General features: G+C 39.6%; 1 protein-coding gene across 1 annotated transcript; it reads left to right on the top strand.

The window, feature by feature from the left end:
- Positions 1–236: 236 nt before the first annotated feature.
- sin3b (SIN3 transcription regulator family member B) lies at positions 237–23755 on the top strand. The gene is made up of 19 exons (XM_042482673.2): positions 237–748; positions 2343–2449; positions 2851–3004; positions 5528–5893; positions 6308–6463; positions 6907–7035; positions 7205–7294; positions 7436–7554; positions 8425–8638; positions 8982–9098; positions 10664–10902; positions 11502–11685; positions 13035–13962; positions 16037–16206; positions 17278–17451; positions 20339–20431; positions 20545–20639; positions 22006–22204; positions 22388–23755. Exons 1-19 carry the CDS (start codon positions 638–640, stop codon positions 22622–22624), a joined length of 3882 nt encoding a protein of 1293 aa, XP_042338607.2. The 5' UTR covers positions 237–637; the 3' UTR covers positions 22625–23755.
- The last annotated feature ends 3770 nt before the right edge of the window (positions 23756–27525 follow it).

Genomic DNA, 27525 nt, shown 5'->3' on the forward strand with positions numbered 1-27525 from the left:
TGAGCCGCAGATATCTATCATTAGCCCGGTATTGATCGGTCTCACAGTCGGTGCTCTTGTCCACGGTTGATTTTGTAGTTGCGTGCACAGTGAAGAAGTATGTAGCTGTATCGTTTTGCATGGAGTAACATTGTTCCTTTGTAGCAGTGAAGGGGGAGTGGAGCAATCTGATTCTTGTGAACTCAGCTCCTCCCATCGTTGCGGCTGCGCAGTTCAATTTTTCACTCCTCTTTTTTTCAATTTTTCACTCCTACTCTGGCTTCCGGACGCCAAGACAGACCGCTGCCGCCGAATTTAAAGAGACAGGCGATAGTTATTTTAAATACGATAAACGGCAACCATTGTCCCTTTGCTTATTTTCCGACGCTTCTTGCCTCAGCTTGTTTAGTTCGGTGGTGATGTTTGATCAAAGTCGCAGCTAGTAGCAGCTTGTCTGTCATCACCCTCCACTCTGCTGGGTTTTCCGTCCTTTTGCGCTGTGCCGAGACTGTCCAGCTAGGCAAAGTAGGGTTGCTCGCTGGCAGGCTGGCTTCCCGACCGAGAGGAAGGTTTGTCGGCTAGCCAACAACTGGAGGTAACACCGAAGCTTCCCTCTCAAGTTGTGGTAGTGGCTCACAAGCCTCCCGTCGCCGGGATAATGGCGAAGATTCAGGCGCACAGCACCGCGAAGCAAATAAACCAAATTCAAGACAAGCCTTACGTTATAACACAAAAGCAAGTGCAGCAGCAGCACTTCCAGAAGCTGAAGGTAAGAAGACAACGGACACGACAAGGGAAAAGTCCCTCAGAGTCAGAACCATTTTGTTCGTCGGATCATTGCATTGGATTTGAGGCTTTTCTCTGTCTCCTCTAACGTCGAGAGTAGTGAAAGGAACGGCTGGCTAACGTTAGTTAGCTCGCTGGCCTATTAAAAGTAATTCATTGCTAAACAGCCGAACATTGACATTTAAGGTTAGACGTGGAAGCTGTATTTCATTAATGAATGTCTGAGTGACAGTCGAGTGGCACAGTTAGCGGTAGTTTCTTATTTACGATGTCAATAACAGCCACTGTGAGCAAACGTTAACTCAAACCTCGGTTGTGGGAAGTTCCTCCTTGTTCGTTTTTTCAGCCACCCTGAACAAAGTGGAGGACGTCAGCCAGGCTAGCCAAGATCGGCTATTTCAGTTGATTAGCAGCTTCATTATACGTTTCTTTGTTATCGCAGTTGTTGATTATTATCATGCTGTTTGTGCCAACACGATACTGTTGGCGAGGGACCAGCTGTGACTAAACGTATTGTATAAATTTGTATGTGGGTAGGTGTTGTAAGTGTTCGTGGAGTTATTATCGTCAGTTGACTGGCTGTTGGCTAACGTTAGCTTAAACAACCCTCTAGATGTGGACTGTTTGTGACAACGCTTTGTGTGAGCACATATTTTTCATCGTAACCTCACATAGCTTGGGTGTTATGAATAAAGAGAGCAGAGGTCCAGTGAACAAAAGCTGCTCGGTGGTTCTTGTATTCGGCTATTTATTTATTTATTTATTTAGCGGTTACTTGTACAGATTGTATTGCTAAATAGTGCATTTGTTGATATAGCAGTTTAGCAGACAGTTGGGAAAGCAAACATGACCTAACTTCATGTGAAAAAATGTACATTTGAAGAATGAAGATTTCAGTGGCATCCAATAAATTTAATAGTATTATTTATCAAAACCTATTAAAGGTCCCATACAATTATCATTTTCTGGTTCATATTTGTATTTTAGGTCTCTACTAGAACATGTTCTCATGCTTTAATGTGAAAAAAAATACTTTATTTTTCTCATACTGGTTGGCTTGATATACCTGTATTCACCTTCTGTCTGAAACACTCTGTTTTAACACCTGTCTCTTTAAGACTCCCTCCTGAAAAAGCCCATTCTGCTCTGATTGGTCAGTGTTTTGGGGTCTTCAACAACTGCGCTCTCTGCGTCTTTGCACCATCATTGTATCAGGAAAATCACTTTAATGGCACTGTAGCAGCACTTTTTACCTTAACAAAGTGTAGTTGTGAAATCACAACTTCGGGGAAGTCCCAATGGCTTGTTTAAAGGCACACTCTCTGAATATGGACTTTGTGCAATTCTCTGTGGATTGAGCGTTTTGATACTTTCACAGTATTTATATAGCACCTTTACCTACTTTGAAATAAAAAAGCCATTGGTGCATACATGTTCAAGAGCTAGATTGACATCTCTGTAAGATCCTTCCTCATCAACAGCACAAACAGGATGTTTGTTATAACAATTCTCCACATGTCCAGATAAGACTGTTTGTATTTTATGTTGCATTAAATATTTTTTTTCTCTCTGTTTAGGTTGAAGATGCCTTGTCATATCTGGACCAAGTCAAAATTCGTTTTGCAAACGATCCTGGCATATACAACAAATTTCTCGACATCATGAAAGAATTCAAGTCACAGAGGTATTTATGCAAGAAGTTACTTAGTAAGTTAGTTTTAGTGATGCATTTTAATGACTGTATTCCTTTATACAGTCTCTTGAGATTTGGAATAGTGCTTATGCGTAGACTTTGATTACGTTGCAAAATTGAAGTACCGAGGGATGAACCACACATTTGAAGGCATTTATCAGTAAGAAATTGCAAATAGCACCCCACACTGATTATCCAGCAGTTTATATACTCTTGCAATTTCACTGTAGGGTGACTAAAATTGCTATATTTGTTTTTAAATTAAGCTGTACCATTGTTTTTTGATAAGCAGTTGGTTGTCATCATGCAGCATATGAGAGAACAGGCTACTCTTTCTTGCCTCTCTCGACCACACCACTAATATGTCTCGTACTACTCATTCTCTTGAATAGCATCGACACACCAGGGGTGATAAACCGTGTGTCGCAGCTCTTCCATGGACACCCAGATCTAGTCTTGGGCTTCAATGCCTTCTTACCACCGGGGTATCGGATAGAAGTCCCCAAAAATGGAGTGGCCTTCCTCCAATCTCCATTCTCCACACAGGTGAGATGCTCTACAACTGAACATGATACAGTCTTAAAACTAGTGCTTTATTTATCTTCAAAAGTATGAAACTTTAAGCAGGTGCATCTTTACAAACTCAGTGTGCTGAAAGGTACGTTATGTTGAAGTTTTAAATTCTTAAGAGGAAACAGGTCTGCTACTTGTGCACTGAATTTCAATTTGCTGCACTAATTTTAAATTGTAGTCAAGATCTGTATGTTTTGAAAGATCCGTAATATGCTATGCTGAATTGTACACATACACTCATTTGCCAGTTTATTTCTCATAAACATGAATCAACACATTTAAAACATCCATTATCGGTAACTACTAATCCTTTACATGGTGAACATGCAAACTCCAGGCAGGAGGGCCAAGACGGGCCAGTTTAAAACAGTTCTAATAAAAAATGAACATCATAACTTACATAACTGTTGTATTAGACTGCCTTTGTTTTGGTGAGGTGTAACTAATGAACTCGCAAAAGAGCACATGTAATGTATATAAAAAATGCATTGCGGTGGGTATCTATCACGTATCCCGTAGAGAGTTTGGTAGATATATAGTTACATTGTGTGCAATTCGGTATATAAAAGATGCAGAAGAAGTTTGTCATGGTGCACTGGCTAAAAACTAATGAGGTTTTTAGTTTCAATTCAGTACACATTTGGTATGATAAAATAGTTTTTGTATTTTCAGTTTTGCTAACAGAAAAAAAAATCATAAAGAATGCAGAGACTAGTTTCAGGTTCATCACTTTCACATGCAGTTAGTGCAGAGGACTTTAAGGTGCTTTTGATGATGAAAAAAGAGTCACAGAAAAGACCGCTCTGCAGTCACTCTGAGGCAGACCAACATGCCACACTAAATGAGAGATTTTAATATTCCTTTGCTGCCTAAAAAGCATTCCTGACTGAGGGAAAGAATCTTGGTTTTAATGTAAAGAACCAAAGGCCAGTCTTCAGTAAGAGATTTTTTGTATTTGGATGGTTTGACTAAGGAATTTGTTTGGGCAACCTGAGGAGCAGCAGTGCTGTGTGTCACACACACTTGCAGAATGTTACTAGAGATTTGCATTGAAGCCATTATTGACAGCTGTGTAGATAACAGAATACGTCTCTGAACATGGTTCAGACCAGTTTTTTTATGCAGAAAAAGTGGTAACTCCTGTATTGATTTTTCTCTTAACATCTTAGCGCAGTCATCATACATGTGATTTTGAATGTATACATTTCACTCTATAAACATGATATTATTTAAGTAAAGTAGACACAAAAGATGCATAATTTTAAAAACTGAGAAACGTTACGCATAACTTGAAGCTTCTTAATTGTAGATTCAAGATAAACACCTACTATCTCCCTCTTTATTTACTACATAGTACACTGTGTTTACTGTTGGCCATTTTATTACATTTTCTAAAGTCTGAGAGTCAAATGTATGCGCTATAAAGTGCCTTAATAAAGTCTTATAATTCAGTAGAAAAAGTAGTGTCCATGACATGAACAGCAGTTAGGAGAAGTTGCTACAGAGCTCTCTACCAGTTCAGAATCATCTTGGTTAAGATTAGGAAAAAAGTTGTGGTTTTGGGTAAAATGACTAGATTACTGGGAGAAAGCCTACTAGGAAAACTTGTCCCATGTGCTCATGTACAATACTTTCTGCTAACAATCCCATAATGCATTGTACCACATTTTGTTGCTGCAACATTTATAAAAGTGGTCACTGAGAGTTGTAGTTTTTCTTCATTTCCATCCTGTGTCTCCTCAAAAAATGTAGTCAGTGCAATTTACTGCTCACTGTAGAGTCAATTAAGCCCCTTGCCCATTGTACAAAATACCAGGGTATTTATCGGTTCCAGCTCTGTTCAGCTCCGATCGGCAGTGATGGAAGTACAGCATCAGGATGGACGTGCTGGTTTTAGCCTCTGTACTGGCACAATGCAGTGAAAGGCTATCACAAAATACTTTCCACCTCCGTCCAAGAAGTGCTCAAACGACATTAAAAAAAATCAGCCCTGAGTTTGGGCGAGAAACTTAATAACTAAGAGATATAAAGATGATGAACATTTTTATTGGCCTCCATACTGCTTTTTACTGTTTACCAACCTGTTTTCCAGCCTGTTTGTGGTGTTGAACGAGACACACAAAAAACAAGCAAACAGAAAAGGTATATTTGTCTATTGTCTGGATAGCTGCTCTAGTCTACTGTCAATAGGAAAGCAGTCTATTGCCTATTTATAATGCATTTTTTCTGGTTTAAAAAAAGGGGCATTTTTGTTTATTTGGATTAGAAAAGGGTGTTATATAGAGAGTAGTGAACGAGTAACTAAGAAAGTGATATTATTACAGAGACAAGTAAAAAAAAAAAAGCTTTTAAAAGTTTTTTCTGCTTCAAAACTGCACAGCATCAATACTGCTGAACCACCATCTTGGCTGACAGATATTATTTCCCAAATCTTACATGAAGTAAACAACTTCAGTAACCCAAGCAGCTAAGCCTTTTCCCTCTTCATCTGTCCAGGTATCCCCAGGCCAGCAGGGGAAGAGTGTCACCACCTCTGCAGTGACCGCAACCTCAGGTAGTGCCTCTGCTGCCAACATTGAAGCTGGACCTGCCCAGACCAGTGAAGTCAAGGTGGCCCCGTCAGAGTCCCTCTCCTCCTCTACCCCAGCAGGACCTCCAGAGCCTCCCAGCAGGCTTTCTCTTCCCTTGACGAGCAGAGAGGGCCAGAATCAAGCGACCACCTCGTCTGTATCCCCGCCTGCCTCAGAGACAAGCCCCGTAGAGTTTGACAGTGCCATCAGCTATGTAAACAAGATTAAAAACCGTTTCTTGGATCACCCAGAGATCTACAGAGCCTTCCTCGAGATTCTTCACACATATCAGGTACTGTAGAGATCAAATGTGGTGATTTAAGTTGCTTTAGGTGACATAATATAAACAATGTTTGTTTTCTTCAGTAGCTGAGTTACAGTGCTTCTTGCATTCCTCTTGTTCCACCTTAAAGATTGTACTGTTCCTAAAGGTTTTTAGCAATCAGCTCTATTATTCTATTGAGGAGCTGCATCTTTTCTAACCAGCTTTATGGTATTTTAAGAAAGATGTGAACAAGTTAATGAAGTTCATAGCTAAAGTTTTTCTTGTCCAGCATCAAATTGTTACAGCAGTCAGTTCCTTTGAGTGTGTCTCCTATACCAGGACTATGACTACCATGTGCAGCCAGGCCCAAAAATGTTATCTTTTTCAAATTAAGTTTGGTTCCTCACCTCTGGTCACAATTTTCCATGTATCACCCCTCAGAAGGAGCAGCTGGAGGTGAAGGAGAGTCGAGGCAGCCGGGGAAGCAGTGGAATGACTGAAGATGAGGTCTTTTCTAAAGTTGCCAGTCTTTTTAAGGGGCAGGAAGATCTGCTGGCGGAGTTTGGACAGTTCTTGCCTGATGCTAAGAGATCATTGGTTAGTAAAGCAGCAGACGAAGATAAATAATGTTGCAAGTTCAGACTGCATAAAAAAAGGAAAAAGGTTGTTGCGCATCTGTGGCATTTCTCCGTTTATCATCATTTTCATATATTCTTGGTAGCCAGTATGCTGCAAATCAGTGCTTTTTACTCAACATTCTTCAAATTGAAAATGCAAGTCCAAAGTAAAGCTGAAACGATGTTAGGATTATTTGATCAACAGAACATTTATTGACAAGTTTTTTGTTAATTAATTTATTAACTTTAAGTTATTTTCTTCACTAATGTGAATGCTGTGTTTTTCTCAGGACCCTTGCCACAAAACATGAAATTTTAAGATGTCAACTGGGGCTCTGGGAAGTTGTCAATAATTGTGATTGGGCATTTTCACTATTTTCTGACACTTTTTTAAAAGAAAATTGTGTGCTTTGTGTCCTGTAGTTCACAGGGAGCTCACTGACGGGAGGGAAAGAGCAGCTCAAAAGGCCGGAGGAAGACGACTCAATAACCAAACAGAACAAAAAGAGGCCCAGGCCCATCCTACTGCAGCACATGTCCCCACTGCTCAAGGTAAACTCTCAATTTAGAATAATGGCCTCAGGCAATGCACCAATGTACACATGTCCTTGTTTTACCCTTTGTATCATTCCTAAAGCAACAGTTCAAAGCTTCAAGTAGAATAACTGGGATAACTAATCAATGTAACAGTAATAAAGCTTTCATTTCTTTTTTTATTTAGAAAAAAATGAAGTATTCCTGTACCAAAGATCAGTCCTTTGCTTCGGTTGGCAAACATGGAGTCTTAAGAGAATTCTCCTTCTTTGATAAGGTGAGGCATCAGTTTCCATGGCAGTGGTATTGGCTTTCCTTCTTCCTCAGTTCATAATGTTCTTTTGACCCACTGCTACAGTTTTTTTAATGTCTTTTTATTAACTGGTCTGACTTCCCTGTCAACACACTTATTATTCAGGTTCGTCGCCTGTTTAAAAGCCAGGAGGTGTATGAGAACTTCCTGCGCTGCATCGCCTTGTTTAACCAGGAAGTAGTTTCGGGAGCGGAGCTGCTACAGCTCGTCACTCCTTTCCTGGGGTGAGTGGATGGAAAGATGGTTGAGCTGCATAAATGTTTGAAATAGCTGGATGCAATCAGAAAAATGGATACACTAGCTGCAGGGAGCCAGCAAAAAGTGTAGATGCTAATGTCTAGTGTTGTAGAGGAGGCATACTGGTGTTACTGCAGGAAGGCAACCACTGTTAAAAATGTTGGCTTATATAAAGCTTTTAGGACCATTAAAGAATGTTTAAAGGTACATGCAGGGTTCCCATGGTCATGAAAAACCTGGAAAAGTCATTGAGTTTTCCAATCACATTCTCCAGGTATGGGAAAAGTCATGAAATTAGTGAAAAAATATAAAAAGTTTTAGAAAAGTCATGGAATTTTGTTGGGTCTAATAAAACTGGCACTGTAATCTTCTGCAAATAACCTTCCAAGTGATGTAACATAACAGCAAATTTATTTTCTGAGGCTGTTGATATAACAGAGCTCTGATATGCGTTGATGTGTGGCGTTTCGTTTACCATCACTTATGTGCGTGTCCTTATTTTCAGCCCCTGCTCTGTCTTCTCCTATCTATGCCAGCTAGCTGAAATTATGTTTTAATAGAGTTTGAATTTGATACGTTTGAAATGCCGGTGGGGCAAGAAAAACCTGTTTTACTATGGGTCCTTGAAAAGCTATGGAAAAGTTTTGAAATATGTGGGAATGCTCTATATGGTTCTTAAGTTACTGATAAGATCTTAGAATTTTGGACCAAACTACCAAAAGAAGTAAACTAACATGACATAATTCAGATTTTTATTCACATTATCTTTTATCACTGGTAGGATTACACTGATGGAGCACTTAGCTGTTCTTCTCTGGATTCATCTGTCACTCATACTTTCATCCATCTCCTTCCAGGAAGTTTCCCGAACTGTACACACAGTTCAAGTCATTTCTGGGGGACAAAGAGCTCTCTCATGCTGTGTCAGGGCTGTCGGATCGCTACATGGAGGGGGGAGGGGGCAGGGAGGTGGATTATGCCTCCTGCAAGCGCCTGGGGTCCAGCTACAGAGCACTGCCCAAGACCTACCAGCAACCTAAATGCAGCGGGCGCACTGCCCTATGCAAGGAGGTACACCCACTTTAATTTTCCTACAGAGCTGTCAGTAGATTAGTGCATTGCTTAAAGGTGCCATGCTGAGTTTTCTTGTAAAAAAAAGTTTTTGTTTTGGTGAAAATTACTTGCCAAGATGCATTGTGTGTATCCTGAGAGGCTGTTTAATGGATTTCCAACCTCATTTAACATTTGCATTGTTTACATCCATGTTTACATTATAGCAGTCGTCTTCTTTTCTACCTTATGCTGTTTTCATGCGTAAATGTGGTACATGATAGAAATACTGAGTATGTCAATGTGAACTATATTCCTATAGAAACGGTTTCCCATTGATGATTTTGTGTCTGTATGTGTGTAGGTGTTGAACGACACCTGGGTGTCATTTCCCTCTTGGTCAGAGGACTCCACCTTCGTCAGTTCGAAGAAGACTCCTTATGAGGAGCAGCTGCATCGCTGCGAGGATGAAAGATTTGAGGTACGTACAACCTATGAAGGATTCTGTTTACACTTCTTGTAGCGCAGGGAGGTTTGTATAAACAACTTGCACAATGTATGTTTTTATCTCTTGTGTAATAAGCGTTAACACATAAAGTACGTCTTGTCTCCTGATAGTGCTCTGACTGCTCAGAGTCTACATAAATTGTGTGCAGTACAAATTAAATTTGACTCTTGAAAGAGTGTTGTCATGATCGCTAAAACCAAGGAGGATCAGAAGCAAAAACGTCCTTCATTGCTTTTGGCAGACTGAGTGCTAAATGTGGTGAACAAAATAAAATATTTGGGTCACATCATCTGGGATGATCTATGTGATGATGATGATGATGATGATGATGATGATGATGATATGCAGCGCCAGTGTTGTAAACTCTGTGCACAAGCCAATATGTTGGCATGTAAGTTTTATATGTGTATAAATTTTGTTAAAACAGCCCTTTCTAGAGCGGACTGTACTTCACTACAGCGCAGTTGTGGTGCAGTTAGAGGAGAGCAAAAATGAAAAGGCTTCAAGTGGCATTTAAAGGAATACTTTACCTATTTTCAACCAGCTTTGAATCAAAACAGTTTGGATGGATTGTGTAAATGAACTGTGGTAAACTTCTGTCCATCTAACCAGTGCCTAGATTTCCCTGCTGCCCTCCTGGTGAGACTCTGCCTCTATTTTTTTGCCTAAAATGTTTTCGAAACGTATTTTAGTGCACTGTTTATCTGTAATAAAAAGAGTTTGTTAACAGGAAGTGGGCACCATACTGTTCACAGCAAAGTGAAAACAGAGGCTGAAAAAACTGAGATCAAACAGTAAAACCAATCAGCTCTGATCAAATATGATCTGAATCAAAGATTGTTTTTACTGTGTTGCATATTTTTATATTTTCTGAACATGTTTTAGCTTACCGTTTAACTGTAATATGACATTGTTACCAGTCAGCTACCACTGTGTCAAATGGACGAGTTCACATTACATCACCCATCAGCGGGAGCATTTATTCGTCTGATGGGGTGCTGTACATTCTGGTAGTTGTAGGTTTTCTGCTTCTCGAATAAAAGCAAGCAGCATGTTTTCTCTGGTCTTAAAACACCAATTTCGAAAGTACTTGCGCCCTTCTACTGCATAGACAGCCTAGCTTTATGAAAAGCTTTCCAGCAGTAAAATACTTCTTAATGATACATTCAGAATCTTGCTCAAGCTCCCAAGATAGACAAGTGCAAGTCACATGTTTGTGACTAGTAATGTTCCTGCCCTTCATGCTGTGTTAAGGAATTTTAGGTGCAAATTTATGTGCTGATTATATTGGCATTTACTGAGCCCACACAAATTAACAAAATTATATTGTTTATGGAAACACTGGAGTAAATTTCTGTATGTTTAATCACTGTGGATTTGTGAACTTCTGTGATCACTCTGTGTTGCTGTCCTTGTGTTTATTTTGTTTATATACAGATATAGACCTTTGTGTCTGTGATAAAGTTAAATTGAACTGAATAACCAGTAGTTGGTGGCTGCCTTCTCAAAGCTCTTTGTCTGTAACTCTACACTTAAAGTTGGATGTGGTTCTGGAGACAAATCTGGCCACCATCAGGGTCCTAGAGAGCGTCCAGAAGAAGCTCTCCCGCCTTTCCCCAGAGGACCAGGACCGGTTCAGATTAGACGACTGCCTTGGCGGCACCTCTGAGGTCATCCAGCGTCGTGCCGTGTATCGCATCTATGGCGACAAAGCCCCTGAGATCATCGAGGGACTGAAGAGGAGTCCTGCTACCGCTGTGCCTGTGGTGCTCAAGAGGTCAGGGCTGTCTTTTTTTCACATTTCTTCACTTGTAAAATGTTTAATGGAAGAAATTCAGTGGCTGTGTCCTTGTGTTTACGATCTTGATTTGCATGTATTACTGTTAACGTTGACCGCACGTATTGATAGAATGTTCTAATTTTCTTGTGTATCAACATTGTGAATGTGGAAAGGAGATCGTTGCTTGCATTTAGACAGCACATTTAATTTCCATTGCCAGCAGGGAGGTTTAACTAAGTGACAGAATGATAGAAATGTTGATTTGCTCAGAGTATGAGTAAGATCCTTGTATCAACAGGCAAGCAGTGATCTTTGTGCGTCCTGCCAGCAAAGGTGAATGATACCAGCACCAGACGTTTTAAAAAAGTGTCTGTGTATTCAGTATTTTGTACGCAGGCACATGGAAATGTGCTTTTAACATGTGGCATTCTTTCACATAAAGAATGCATTCTGAAAAGTTCTATGTTCCCTCCCACGGCTACTTAAACCCTAACAGCTACACTGCTGTGCACAAGCAATTTCAGTAACATAGCATATTTATATACATGGATGTATTTTGTAAATTGTGTACATTAAAGGTTTGTCTTCCTCTGCAGGTTGAAAGCCAAGGAGGAGGAGTGGAGAGAGGCCCAGCAGGGTTTCAATAAGATTTGGAGGGAGCAGTATGAGAAAGCTTACCTGAAGTCCCTCGATCACCAAGGGGTCAACTTCAAACAGAATGATATGAAGGCCCTGCGTTCAAAGAGTCTTCTCAACGAGATTGAGAGTGTTTATGACGAGGTAAAAGCTTTATTTCTGTCAGCCACACTAGAGCTCTCATAAGAGATATAAAAGATAATCAGGTGCAAATGTGTCAACTAACATTTATGTGTACCTTTTTGAAATGACATGTTTTCAACAGAAAAAAGTGTCACGCGACTCTTTGTACTCGTGTTGCGCACCAGGAGAGTTTTGTCATGTACCGTGCAACATCATATTTTGTCACACAATGTGATGGTTTTCAGTCCACACAGACTTCGACCTGCAGTCAGTGTATCTGTCCACAGAAGCAGCCGTCTGTCAGCAGCAGCTCCTGCGAAGCTGAGACGACAGCGGCTGTTCACATTGCCTTCACCATTCTGACTGATGGCAGATATTTACTGAACAAAAATAGTTTTCATGTCAGCTCCACAGGAAGAAATCAACAGTGTTTGTATTCATTGATACAGCAGTTTTTATGATCAGTCCACTGTAGCGGGTGAGGGGAATCTGCCTCTCACAGACAGACTGGGGGCTAATTAATATACGAATAATAAGTTACAAACACATATACAGCTGATATAAACAGCTTTCTTTGCAGAATACGGTTCACTAAACCTGACAGAAATAGACTTGTAGCATAAAAAACAAAGGTTACCATCGAGTTGACTAAAACCTTTTGCCAAAGCATAAATTTAAAACGTTGCACTGCTCTTTAATTTCTGTCACGGAACACTCTTCAAAAGTGCCTTTGCTGAATTTGAATGATGCTAGACAGGATTTACCGTGAGTTTTTCAACGTGGTAATCTGCCGTTTTTAATGATAACTGCATTTTTATAATTAAATTTTGAAATGGTAATAATAACCATGTGGAACTTAACTGTAGTTTATTGTGAAAGAGGTTACAGTTTACATTTTAGGTAACTCCTTCAGTTTAAAAAAATATTCAAAAATATTCAACCTCTGCATTCACTTAAGGTTATAAGTATTTTTTCTTTAATTATGGTTTCATTTGTACAGTTAAGCTTTACAGCTTAGTCTCGATTCTGGAAACAGTTGCCATAACAATCTGAACTCAAGATTCATTCACAACAATAAATCCATTTATGGTCATCCGCAATCACCTAATGATGATTGTGTGATGCAGTCAAGGTCCACAACAAGCAAGTAAATAAAGCTTGAGTTGAAATTGTTGTCATTTCTTTGTTTTCTTTTCATTCTTGTGTAGTTCTGCTCTTAGATGAAAACTGTAGCTGAAAGGGTATTGATTATATTTTCTTAAATTTTATAAAGAGGGATTCATTTCTCTAAGATTGATAAACTCATTACTTGTAAAGTGTGTCTTTCTGAATTTGCTTCTATCATCTCTTTGTTTCTCTGTGTCTCTCAGCGTCAGGAGCAGAGCACAGAAGAGGGCGGAGTTGGCCAGCAGAACCGTAATGGCTCTGGTGCGGCCTCAGCCAGTGAGCCTCACATGGTGTTTACATACGAGGACAAACAGATCCTTGAAGATGCTGCCTCACTCATCATCTACCATGTCAAACGTCAGCCCACCATCCACAAAGACGACAAGGACCACATCAAGCGCATCATCCAGCACTTTGTCCCTGACCTGTTCTTCTCCCGCCGTGGCGAGCTCAGTGATACTGAAGACTGGACGGATGAGGAGGTTGAGCCTGAGGAGGGAGGAGAGAGGGGAGTAGGAGGTGGAGCAGCAGCAGCAGCGGCGGCGGCAGCAGCAGTAGCAGCAGCAGCAGCAGCAGCAGCAGGAGGAGGAGGAGGAAATGGTAATTCTAATAATGCATCAGGAGCAGCAGCAGCCGCCACAGTTAGTCAGTCTCACCCCCAACCTGCCCAGTCACAGCCCCAGCCCCAGACCCAGTCCCAACCCCAGCAGCAGCTCAACGGTGAGTCCAGGCGGAGGCGCTGCAGCCCATCCCAACCTGCAGACACAGAGGCCTCCACCACCTCCAGTAGCATGAGCCAGCCTGCAGGGACGGCCACATCCACCCCTGGATCTACACCCGTGGAGACAGGTTCAGGCGTAGCTGGTGAGAAGATGGACCTGCGTGACCCTGAAGCGGAGCACCAGAAGGAGCTGGATGGTGTCTACAACCTTTTCTTCGTCAACAACAACTGGTATTTCTTCTTGCGACTGCACCAGACTCTGTGTTCTCGACTGCTGCGGGTTTACCGACAAGCGGAGCGACAGCTGTTGGAGCACCGAGCTGAGCAGAGCAGGGAGAGGCTGCTGATGGCTGAGGGAAGGAGAGAAAAGGCCTGTGACCTCGCCATGGAGCTCCGCCTCAAACAGCCCAGTAAGTCCAGCTGCTGGTTGGTAATGCAAATCCTAGAATGGTCCGAAAAAAGTAGCAATTTGAGTTAGTTTGAGTCATATCTGGTTTAAATGGACAAAGATCAGTGTAGGTGGTTGTGTTGTTTTAAATTCTTAAACTATGATCAAGAGCTAAGTTAATTAGGGAGATGAGTTAAATACTGGTAATGAGCACTGAGTCACAAAGTGCATTTAATTCTGTTTCTAATGTTTACCTAAATTATTCCAGGATTTCACAGTGTTGAGTCATAATCACACTACATGAAAAAGAGAAAGGCTTGTTCCAGATGTGTTGAAAGACTGATGCTGTTCTTTCCCTTGGCCTCCTGCCATTTGAAGTGGAGTTTTAACTTTGAAAAAAAGAAACAAAATAATAACATACACTGTTGAGTGGATTTTATTTGGCTACCCCTGGTAATAAGCTTAGTGTAGTATATTGTGTGTCTCAGTTGAGCACAAAATTTGTTTTTGGTTTCCTGTCTTGATTTGCAAGGTTAGTATCAAGGCCACTCACGGCCACATTTTTAGGGATTCATTTATATGCTGTAGGGATGAAATGATTAATAGTTTTACAATAAGTTGCAGTAAAATTCCATACGATTAGTATTACCATTTAAAAATGTAATTATCATGAAAACCATGTTTGATTACCCCACTTTGAAAAACTTGCAGTCAGTACTGTCCAGCATCAACTAAACTTAGCAACAGTTTTCCATACGGTGGTGCAGCTTGCAATGTAGGTTTGTTTTGTTATTCCCATGTTTACATTGTCCCTACAGCAGGCAAACTCAGTGATGCTTTCAGTCCCTTGGCCTCATCAACAGAGACACAGCAAGTGTTTACAAAACAGGCTATTTTCAATGTTAAACAATGGGCATTTGAAATGGTTTTCATATGTTTACATAAGGCTTTGGCACTGTTATAGTTTTACACACACAGTCACAAACACCGTTGATTTATCAGAATCACAGAGGTTATATTATAAACTTTAGCAGGGCTTTTATTTGTGGTTTTCAACATCAAACTTTGTGAAATTATTTACGTGTGTGTGCTTTTTGGACAATTTAAGCAAATTTTAACCATAATGTAATAATACTTATGACTGTGATTATTTCTGTCACTATAGTTGTGATAAGAGATTATTGCACCGTTTCATCTCTAGCATGCTGTATGAGGTCTGATCCATTTCGGAACATTTATTCGTTATATCCCATTCAGCGCCATCATCAACAACTGATTTGGCTATTTTATAATGCAAATGCTTTTCCTAATGTAAAACCTTTCAAGGGAGGTCTATACAACATCATAAAACTGTGAACAATGGCATCACAACATTATCGAGCACAAGTTGCTGCCATTAAATGTCTTGCTTAGTCCGACCAGTGGTCGGGAACCATTAAAATAAATGTATTATACTGTGCTGGAACTCTCAAACGTTTTGCACCGCTAACACTCGCTAACATCTGGCTTTTAAATGCAAAAGTAATGCGTACGAGCAGCATCCACGCCCGGGTCAAATGACTGCAGTAGACATGGGTTTTTTTTATCGCCGGCTCTGATCGGCTTTGATGGGAACGCAACACCCGGGTGAACGCGGTAATTTCAGCTCTTTAACTGGCGAGACGCAATGACGCGCCGTCACTAAGAACCGATAATCCCCCGAAACAATGCTAAAACTGAGAAAAACTGAGAGACTGAACAAACAAGAGATATTTAGAGATAAGAAACCTCTGAAAAGTCGTAAAAGATCTCTGTTCCAGCTGCTTTCTACTGTTTACCTGTTCTCCTTCCTGTCTGTGACGTCGCACGGACGCAAACAAAACAGCACACGCCAGCTGACAGAAAAGGCAGAGAGCACAAAAAATTTTAAATTCTGCTTTTGGTTGAAAACTGTGCTTGAACTTTCTTATTTTATTCATGTCAGAGGTGAAGAGAGGGCATCTAAATCCTGTCCAAGCCTTCCTGTTAGAACAGATCCACTCTCACCTCAGCAGAAATGACTTCATAACGTTGTAATGTTAAAGTGCTGTTGTTACAAATGTGACATATCTCCACAGGTGAGGTGGAGTTAGAGGAATACTACCCGGCCTTCCTGGATATGGTGCGTAGCCTGCTGGATGGTAACCTCGACTCCACACAGTATGAAGACACACTGAGAGAGATGTTCACTATCCACGCCTACATTGGCTTCACCATTGACAAGGTCATCCACAACATTATTCGACAGGTAAGAAAAGTTTACCCTCATGTTGACTGGACTGGGAGTCTCTAGCCACTTCATATGGGGTTTCTGATTCAGAAGGCTTCTTTTTTTTTTTTTTAACCTGTCCTGTAACGTTATCTCCTTGAATAGCAATTGCCATCTTTTTCACCTCAGCTTGGAAGTGTTATTGACATTTAAGAGCAGTCTTGGTCAGTGTCCACTGTTGAGTGATTTGAACATTGTCCTAATGCATTGCATAGTGGAATATTTATGCCAGTGCTATGCCTAGTGTTTGAAAACAGTAATATTACTCAGAAAATAGTACACAGTTTACATTCTTGGTTTTATACTAGGGTTTCAGACAAACAAAAAAAAATCACATATTTTCACGTGCTGAGCATGTTGCAATGGAGTTTCTGACACAACAGCAGACAAGCCTAGAACGCAAACACAATACACATGTTTAGGTGTATTTTGTTTCACCGTCCAGTTTGTTAAGCATTAAAGGTGCATTTTGTAAGATCCAGCCACCCAGTCCACTACACATTAACAATATAACATGGGGGAAACACTGTCTGACAGGGAAACACATTTCGATACAAAACTGGCCAGCTCACCTTCATCTTTTCCTGTGGCACACTAGAGGCCACAGTGACTCATTATCACCTCTCAGGCCAGGATGTATTATTACAGAAGGGATGGCCCTGTCTGGCTGTTAAGCAGTGGTATCTATGCAATACAACACATGGATTTCTTGGACATAAGTTCAAAGTTCTTCACGCTCTGTTGATAGGGTTAGTTCATTTTTTTGAATGTTTTAAACAAAAATTGTGTCCAGATCTTACATAATGCACCTTTAAGAAACTTACAGCCCATTTTAACAAAATTATTATAGGCAATCATAATGTCAAAAAGTAGGTTTTAATTTGCATATTGTTTTTTCTGCATCAAGACATAATCTTTTAAGAGAGAATCGCAATTCATCTAAGAACCCCCTCCCCGCCTCCTACACTCTGTGTGCTCTTATTAGACAATTACGATTTTTCCATCGTTGAACAGTGTCATATTCTTATCCCCACTTTTCTTTGACTGCAGCTGCAGCATCTTGTGAGCGACGAGGTGTGTCTGCAGGTGGTTGATCTGTACCTGGCTGAGAGGAAGAGAGGGGCAGCGGGGGGAAACCTGTCCTCGCAGTGTGTTAGAGCAGCCTGGGAGACTAGCTACCAGTGGAAAGCTGAGAGGGTCATGGCTGAGGAGAACTGCTTCAAGGTGAGCACAGTCCTGAAGAATGAAGAACTGGATTACATATTTGGCTCTGACATTTTTCTGCTTCTTGGGGCAGAGAAACTATTTCCTATTATCAACCTTTATTCTGGCTGCAGTGGAAATATGCTGTTTATACTTGTACAGTAATTTTAGCAGACGGTAAAAAAAATCTCACAACAGTAACATGTTCCCAGAAAAGCCAAGCACATCACTTATAGTTATTTTCACAATGGGGTGTTTTGATCAGAAAGAGCTGCTGCCTGCTTTTCTAAAATTTTAGAACTAACTTTGCCTATTCATCTCATGTATTTAGCTGGGGTAGGCAATTTTATAGAAAAGGCAAAACCAAAGTTTAAAGAAACACCCTCCTCCTGCAGCTTCTCTCCCTCTCTCCCTCCCTCTTTATCCTAAACCTCTCCCACCAGATGTGCACAGATATATGTACATGCTTCATACAGTAACTTGACTAAGCTCCAGTCATTCGTTACAATCGTCCTGATCATGACTATGATCCTCATGCTGCAGCAGCAAATCTGTGAGAAATACCGCCCTGTTTTCTCTGCAACTTGTGGGCCTGTAAAGCCCTTTGAGATGACGCACTGTGATTTGAGACTTTAACTAACATTAGCTACATAAACATAAACTTGAATTAGTCACAGCTGTGAGTATTTTGCTGCATTCATATTACAAGCGACACGGCAACAGGATACAAGTCATTTTCAATGGAAGCCAGTGACATGAAGCGACAAACCGTTGCCCGACACTTGTCACTGCTGATGGGTGTTGAAAGTTGAGCTGGTTTCAACTTTCTTCAGTGCTTCAATTACGTGGTGAAGCGACAACCAATCACGTTGTTATTTAGCTTAGTTAACTAGATGACAATCAGTCATCTGTTGCTTGAGCAACACTTCATTGGCAACTGTAGCTGGTAACGCTGCTTTATTGTCGCTCATAGTGTGTATGCAGCATTTGGCTCTGGTTAATTAAAGGCATAACTATATGCAATATTTTCTCTCCAAATGTGAAACATTTTTCTGATATTGATTCGTGTTCTACTTTCAGACTCTCTTAGACTTTGTGATAAGTCCATCTTTCCTTTTTGGAATGACTCTGCAAAGAGATGTAATAATGCATTGCGGGGCAGTTAAAAATGGAAACAAAATATGATTCAAATCGGTGAGATGAAAAATGAACCGCCATGCTCTTTTTGAACAGCAGAGGGCGTAATCTACTTTTCTCTTCCTTGCACGATGTGCTACGTCATTATGTGCTCAACATCCCACAACACGCCTGAGACTAGAGACAGCTAGTCAATGTAAATAAGACGTAGCAAAGGCTCCGCGGCAGGCAATATTGATGCACCCTCCAGTTATAACTCGGAAGTGTGGCAGCATTTGAGCTTCCTCCAGTCAGAAAGTAATAAAGGCGAGAAGATAACAGAAAAGACAGAAACAGTTTGTAAATATTGCAATATGGTGTTGAACTACATAACTAGTACAACTAACATGATGCAGCATGCGAGCCAAAGCTACGGTCAGCTCCGCCTACACACGTTCCTCCTTAACAACAACTACAAGACCAAACCATAGCGCATCTGCAACCCCGCTTGCCCAAAAAAATACAAGAGCCAAAGAGTGTCCAATTTACCACTCAAGAGTGGGAAATGGCCAACTTGATACTTTGTACTTGATACTACTTTGCCTTCTCTGCTTTCCCTTCAAGCAAAAGTAAACTTTGATTTTTTTCATGATTTTTTTTTTTAAATCTAATTTTGTTTTTGTTTTTTTAAAAAGTGGGAAAATTGTATTGTGAACCCAGTGAATCGTGAATTGTGAGTTGAGTGAATCGTTACATACCTAGCTCTGCGGTATAGACAGTTGTTGCCTATACTGGAATAACAAGTTTTTTTGCAGGATATTCTGCCATTGAATCAGACTTTCACCAACTGAAGGGACATGCACGAATATCTGCATTTGTAGAAGAGCCAATAGGAATGCTCTATGAAATGATCTGTGATTGGCCAAAGTTTCCCATCACAGCCTAGACATTTTAAAGCCTAGAATTGAATTACAATATTACCATTTATTTGGGAATAGACGTGAGAAGTGCTTATATACAGCCAGCTGTCCTTAAACAAAATAAACCGTTACTTTAAATTAAATTACATATAATTGGTGCACTCTCTTTAGTACCAAAATCCTTCTTTAGAGATTTTAACAGCTTTAATCTCCTGGTTTTATAGAGTCCTGCAGGAGTGAGTCCTAAAACACGGAAATGAGTTGGCATTTTTTTGTACACCCGGTTCCTTCATCTAAAAGTTAATGTGTTTTTTAAATGGGTTTTTGGTTAGATGCCTGAAATAAGGTCTGCGGTTAACACAAGCTTAAGAGACTTTCACATTTTGTCCTGCAGCATTAAATGTCAGTAAATAGTAAATAAACTCTGAAGCTTTTATGTGTCTTAAAAAAAGATGGTCTCAAACAAGTGGCTAATTCAGACTACACAATGTCATCACGCCAAGCATGGCTTTACAGCCTCGTCATGGTGGCGACATTAAGTCATGTGACGGTGTAATTCTTTCATAGCCTAACGTTAACTTTTAATTCCTGAGAATTGCATTTATGCTTCAAAAATCATAAAAGTGGTTTTCATTTGTAAAAATTATCTTGCTGAAGAAATCATGAAAGTGTCATGGACCTTTGTTTAACACAGAGTTTATAATCTGCAATAATCCAAAATCCAGTCGCAAAGTCCCATAGGCTCTGTGACAAGGGCAACTTCCCAGGACTAACTTCCAGGTCTGCCTACAAAAACTTAATTCCTGCAACAAACTATTCAGCTGTTGTATGTTAATTTGAGGTGACTTACTGATGTTTCTTTGTACCATCAGGTGATGTTTCTTCAAAACAAAGGTCATGTGACGATGACCATTGAGCTGCTGGACACTGAGGAGGCGCAGGCTGACGACCCGTTAGATGTACAGGTAAAAATACTGACAAACAGACCGATACACTTTGAAATAAATAGTTACACATTTGTTAATCTTAATGGATCATGCTTTGCTATTATTCCTGTCGTTGCTGTCTTCTCTCTCAGTGCCTGTCGAGCTACATGGAGCAGTTTGTAGGAACTGAGTCCAGTCTTTGTTCTCAAGCAGAGGGCTACTTCTTCAAACCTGTATTTCTGCCCAGGTATAACAGTTCAACGTCTTTGTAGATGTAGACTTCACCTTATCATTTTAGCTATGCAGATACAAATCTCATAGCCACTTATCTAGGATAAACAATCCAGCCAGATCAGCTTGTGATCACTCAGTAAAACACCATGAAGACCATGAAGATAAATCCACATATTTCTGACACATTCTCACAGACAAACAATGCAAAAAGTAACCTGCGGGACAAAACATGCTGATGTGTTTGATTGATGAGAGTAGATTATACGAGTCCTCTTGTGCTGGAAAAAAACATCTGCTTGAGTTTTCACAACAGAGGACATGGTCTGTTAAAAAACATTTATAGTATTTACTGTTCACCTACATTAACTTGGAAATGAAACTTAAAAAAAAATAATAATGAAGAGCTTCTGTTTACAGTGCGGTCAGAGTATCTTCCTCAGGTAGAGTGACCTTACACTTCTGTATAGAACATGCCAATATATGAAGTTGTTGTACTGAGTTTAAAATGTTGGGAAAATCCTGTTAAAAGTGTGAAATTCTAGAAGAGTAAGATTTCTATTTAAACTTAAATCTGAATTTCATGTGATATTGTTTTTGTAACTAGGAGAGCCCAGACCTTTTTTAATGCCTATAGTCCAATCTACTATAATATGCAAAGCTGCACATGCTACCACTTCATACTGCATGTCTGGATATACTTCCAAAACTATTAGAAATATTTCAAAATATGGTTGTACCTGTAAAAAGCCTCATCAGCTCAGCTGTGTATTTATCATGTACTTTTGAATTGGATATGTTTAACTTTTCCTGAATGTTTCTGGTGGAGCTGTTTGCAGAAAATTCACATTTGGGTATGAGGATCGTGTGATACATAGAATTTGTTTTATGATGTGTGGGTTTATGGTTCCACGGTTTGAGAAAAGGCGTTGTTGTTTTACAGTTGTGGCGGCTCTCCTATGAAACACCTCCCCCTAGTGCTACTTATTGACTGCTTTCTGTATGAAGTCATAGATTTGGACTCTTCCTATTTCCACAGAAGGCCATATTTTGTCACTTCTGAAATTTAACACAATCTACTGGATTTTAAGATGTATGGTATTTATGCATCCAGGCCTTCTGCCATATCTTACAATGTTAATGAAACTGAAAAACTAATTTGTGTATCTGCTCCAGAATTGTATAATCTCCCTCTCTATCAGGTTTTGTGAAAATCAGGACAGTTGTTTTTCTTTAATTCTGCTGATAAACAAACTGAATCAAAAACAACTTCCTTGGTGGAGGTAAAAATTAATGGGGTCTAATTAATATGTCATTCAGTCAAAACATGTCATAATCCAATCAGCATGTTAAAGTCTTACTAAATTGGTCTCCTCTTACAGAAACCTGCGTCGCTTCCGTCGCTGGCAGGTGCGGCAGGTCGAGGCAATGCGCTGCAGGAGAGAGTGGCACCGCCAGCTAGGCGTGGAGAACGCCGGGAGTCTGGACTGTCGATTTAAACTCAACACTCACAAGATGGTGTTTGTCATGAACTCTGAGGATTACATGTACCGCAGAGGAGCGCTGGTCAAAGCCAGGAAGGTAGGCTAGAGTCTGTTTTTAATTTCAGGCGATAGTTTCCTGTGTTGGTGGGTTTTTAGAGTTGGAGATGCGATGTGGAAAATCTGGGTGACAATGTGTGTCAGGAAAATCAAACCTTGCTTGTACATTTTCTGCCTGTTAAATCCTGTTTGGTGTCTGACAGTTTTTCCTCCTACTCCTCAGTCGCAGCACAGAGTGGCAGCGAGCCAGCACGAACGCTTTGACAAGTGGCACCAGGGCTGGTTGGCCAATCATGTTACGGCCTTGGCTGAACGCTCAGTGCAGAACTGGCTAATGGGCGAGGAAGCAGAGGACATGATCCCCTGCAAGACCACCTGCCTGTCAACTGAGGTGAAAGGGCAAGCAGTGAACAGATACCAAGTTCATTACAGCGGTAGCAAAGCGCCAGCCTCCCCCTAGAGGCGTGAATAGAGTTTAACACACAGTGTACACACACACACACACACACACACACACAAACAACACACACACACACACACACACACACACACACACACACACACACAGGTTAATGCATGGACGTACAGGACATTCATACACTAATCACAGACATGAACAGCTGCAGTCCCATTTCTCCACCTTCCTCCACAACATGTTCACTCTTTCACTTCCACTGATGGGTGAAGTACCACAGTGCAGACTCTAGACTCTTTAAAGCGGTGGACAGTGAGTCAGTGAATGAGTGCGCAGTGAGAGGAGTGATGACGTGGAGAAAAAGGACCAACACAGACAGTGAAGTAATCAATGAGAATGAACTCGGTCCTGATTGGGGGACGAGTCGGACACGATGGCACAAATGGAGCTCATCATCCTCAGAATCATCATTCTAGCTTCTCTCATGGCAGTAAATGGACATGGAGAAGATCGATCAGGTGAGAAGTTATGAGATCATGAAATTTGTTTCAGAAATGTGAATGTCTGTTTCTTTTTCTTTTTTTTTTAAGTCAAGTGTAGTTTTTAGCTTCTAAAGCCAGAGAGCCTTCTGTTTGTTGGTTGGTTGGTTGGTTTATGCGTGTTTATATGGAGAGATAAAGGTAAACGTGTGTATGTATGTGTATCCTGCTCTTCATTTTGTCTGTTTGTATGCCCAGTACAGGCTCTACAACTCTAGTAATTGCATTATTACTGTATGTGCATATATATATATATAACAGGGATCCTGTATTTTTATATATGCATCTACGCGAGTTGATTGATACATCTTAAGATCACGTGGTTCTTTACAGTGTTTGCTGTCAGCCAACTCTTGATGTTTTGCATTTTGTTTTTTGTATTTTTTCCCTTTTTTGTGTTGTAGCTAAACAAGTTATCACCAAGGCAACAAGGTGTCCTTAAAATTAATTGGTTTAATATGGAGGAAGCAGTCAAATTATGTATCATATTCATGATACTAAATGTTTACTTTGTATTGTCTTTTTTTTGCATACTGACATTGAAAATAAAAGCAAAATATCAGTGTTAAAATAGAATGTATAACATTTATCCTGTATCAGTTATCATAAAATAAACAACCTAGTTGTGACCTTCTTAGATGTTGACTGGCAGGTTGTTTGTTTGAGAGAAGAAAAAAAGAAAAAGGAAAAAAAAACGGAATTAAAGCTGAGGTGAATAATTGATTAGTTAATCGTCAGAAATATTATATTATGTTGATAATATAATTTTCATTTATTTTTTTAAGCAGAAATGTGTCAAATTTGCTGCTTTTAACCCCTAAATCTTGTCAGGGCCAACAACACCACTTTTTTTTGTACCACTAGGCCACAGCTATGTAAAGCATTGTTTCTCAGTGGGCCAGTGTAGTATGTTGTAAAAATAACGTAAATTTAAAAAAGTCAGTATGATTTATAAAAAAACTGTAAAACAATGTATAGCATGTCAAAAAATGTTAGAAAAATATCATAAAAGCGGTGGAAAAAATAGTGTGCTACAAGTTTAAAAACAAAGCTCATACCTTGGTATTTCATAAAACGTGGAAAAAGATCTTATTGTAGTATGTCATCAAAAAAACGCATAAAAAAGTATACTTTATTATAACATCTTAAAGAATAACTTTGAAAAACAAAGTACAAAATCCATAACTGAAAATTAATGGAATTGGCAAAAACTCTCTAATTGACAAAATATGTTATTACATCACAATTCTTTACTGTTAACCAAACCTTTTACTCTAATCTAACTTCTTGTTTTACCCCCAACTTCCTGTCTTTTGACTGTCCTTTCTGTCTCTCAACCCAACTGCAGTCTTCAAAATTCACCTGTCCCAGATAAGACTTGAACCAGCAACCTCAGGCACACTAACTGCCCGATTTACTCACTGAGCCAAACCTCCTGACATGTTGCATTTTTCCACATTCCCTTTAGCTCTGTGCTTTGGACAGCAGCCTTACAAGGTCACAAGACTTGAGCCAGCAACCTCAGGCACGCTAACTGCCTGATTTACCCACTGAGCCAAACCTACCATGTTGAAACGTCATAGTATAGAATATCGAAACAAAAAAGCAGTTTTTCGGACATGTCAAATTTTGACATTTTTCGCCATACCATAGTATTGCATTTGGAGTTGTTTTTTTGACATGATAGTTGGTGTTTAGGCCGATTTTGCAGCATTCTATGTTATGGTGTGTCTTGTCAGGGTATATAAATTGGTTTTGTGTGATTTTCAGCTGTTTTTTGACGTGTCATATTTTGACATTTTTCGCTGACTGGCATTTTAGGTCATTGTTGACATACTGCTTTATGATGTACGTGATGACGTTTTTAAAATGTTATCTACTATGGCGTGTCTCAACATGGTATTTTAAGTTGTTTTATGTGGTTTTCAGCTGTTCTTTGGAAATGTAATATTTTGACATTTTTTGCGATACTATAGTATTGCGTTTTGGGTTGTTTTTTTGGCTATTTTATGCTGTTTTTTGACGTTTTTGAAACGTCCAATGCAATGTGGGTCTCAGCATGCTATTTTAAGGTATTTTCAGCAGTGTTTTGAAATGCAAGGCTATAGTATGGCAAAAATGTCAAAATTTGACACATCCCAAAAACAGCTGAAAACACTTGAAAAACATCTAGAATAGCGTGCCGAAACGCGCCATAGCATAGAAATTTGCAGAAACGTCCTAAAACAACATAAATTAGCATGTCCAAAAAATGAACAAAAATGCAAGGCTATAGTATGGCAAAAATGTCAAAATTTGACACGTCCCAAAAACAGCTGAAAACACTTGAAAAACATCTAGAATAGCGTGCCGAAACGCGCCATAGCAGAGAAATGTGCAGAAACGTCCTAAAATAACATAAATTAGCATGTCCAAAAAATGAACAAAAATGCAAGGCTATAGTATGGCAAAAATGTCAAAATTTGACACGTCCCAAAAACAGCTGAAAACACTTGAAAAACATCTAGAATAGCGTGCCGAAACGCGCCATAGCATAGAAATTTGCAGAAACATCCTAAAACAACATAAATTAGCATGTCCAAAAAATGACCAAAAATGCAAGGCTATAGTATGGCAAAAATGTCAAAATTTGACACATCCCAAAAACAGCTGAAAACACTTGAAAAACATCTAGAATAGCGTGCCGAAACGCGCCATAGCATAGAAATTTGCAGAAACGTCCTAAAACAACATAAATTAGCATGTCCAAAAAATGACCAAAAATGCAAGGCTATAGTATGGCAAAAATGTCAAAATTTGACACGTCCCAAAAACAGCTGAAAACACTTGAAAAACATCTAGAAGAGCGTGCCGAAACGTGCCATAGCATAGAAATTTGCAGAAACGTCCTAAAACAACATAAATTAGCATGTCCAAAAAATGACCAAAAATGCAAGGCTATAGTATGGCAAAAATGTCAAAATTTGACACATCCCAAAAACAGCTGAAAACACTTGAAAAACATCTAGAATAGCGTGCCGAAACGCGCCATAGCATAGAAATGTGCAGAAACGTCCTAAAACAACATAAATTAGCATGTCCAAAAATGACCAAAAATGCAAGGCTATAGTATGGCAAAATGTCAAAATTTGACACGTCCCAAAAACAGCTGAAAACACTTGAAAAACATCTAGAATAGCGTGTCAAACGCCATAGCATAGAAATTTGCAGAAACGTCCTAAAACAACATAAATTAGCATGTCCAAAAAATGAACAAAAATGCAAGGCTATAGTATGGCAAAAATGTCAAAATTTGACACGTCCCAAAAACAGCTGAAAACACTTGAAAAACATCTAGAATAGCGTGTCAAACGCAGCCATAGCATAGAAATTTGCAGAAACGTCCTAAAACAACATAAATTAGCATGTCCAAAAAATGAACAAACATGCAAGGCTATAGTATGGCAAAAATGTCAAAATTTGACACGTCCCAAAAACAGCTGAAAACACTTGAAAAACATCTAGAATAGCGTGCCGAAACGCGCCATAGCATAGAAATTTGCAGAAACATCCTAAAACAACATAAATTAGCATGTCCAAAAAATGAACAAAAATGCAAGGCTATAGTATGGCAAAAATGTCAAAATTTGACACATCCCAAAAACAGCTGAAAACACTTGAAAAACATCTAGAATAGCGTGCTGAAACGCGCCATAGGATAGAAGTTTGCAGAAACGTCCTAAAACAACATAAATTAGCATGTCCAAAAAATGAACAAAAATGCAAGGCTATAGTATGGCAAAAATGTCAAAATTTGACACATCCCAAAAACAGCTGAAAACACTTGAAAAACATCTAGAATAGCGTGCCGAAATGCGCCATAGCATAGAAATTTGCAGAAACGTCCTAAAACAACATAAATTAGCATGTCCAAAAAATGAACAAACATGCAAGGCTATAGTATGGCAAAAATGTCAAAATTTGACACGTCCCAAAAACAGCTGAAAACACTTGAAAAACATCTAGAATAGCGTGCCGAAACGCGCCATAGCATAGAAATTTGCAGAAACATCCTAAAACAACATAAATTAGCATGTCCAAAAAATTAACAAAAATGCAAGGCTATAGTATGGCAAAAATGTCAAAATTTGACACGTCCCAAAAACTGCTGAAAACACTTGAAAAACATCTAGAATAGCGTGCTGAAACGCGCCATAGGATAGAAGTTTGCAGAAACGTCCTAAAACAACATAAATTAGCATGTCCAAAAAATGAACAAAAATGCAAGGCTATAGTATGGCAAAAATGTCAAAATTTGACACGTCCCAAAAACAGCTGAAAACACTTGAAAAACATCTAGAAGAGCGTGCCGAAACGTGCCATAGCATAGAAATTTGCAGAAACGTCCTAAAACAACATAAATTAGCA

The sequence above is a fragment of the Plectropomus leopardus genome, chromosome 5 (genome assembly GCF_026936395.1).
Source record: "Plectropomus leopardus strain MGB_pleo_1.0 chromosome 5, ASM2693639v1, whole genome shotgun sequence".
Taxonomy (NCBI): domain Eukaryota; kingdom Metazoa; phylum Chordata; class Actinopteri; order Perciformes; family Serranidae; genus Plectropomus; species Plectropomus leopardus.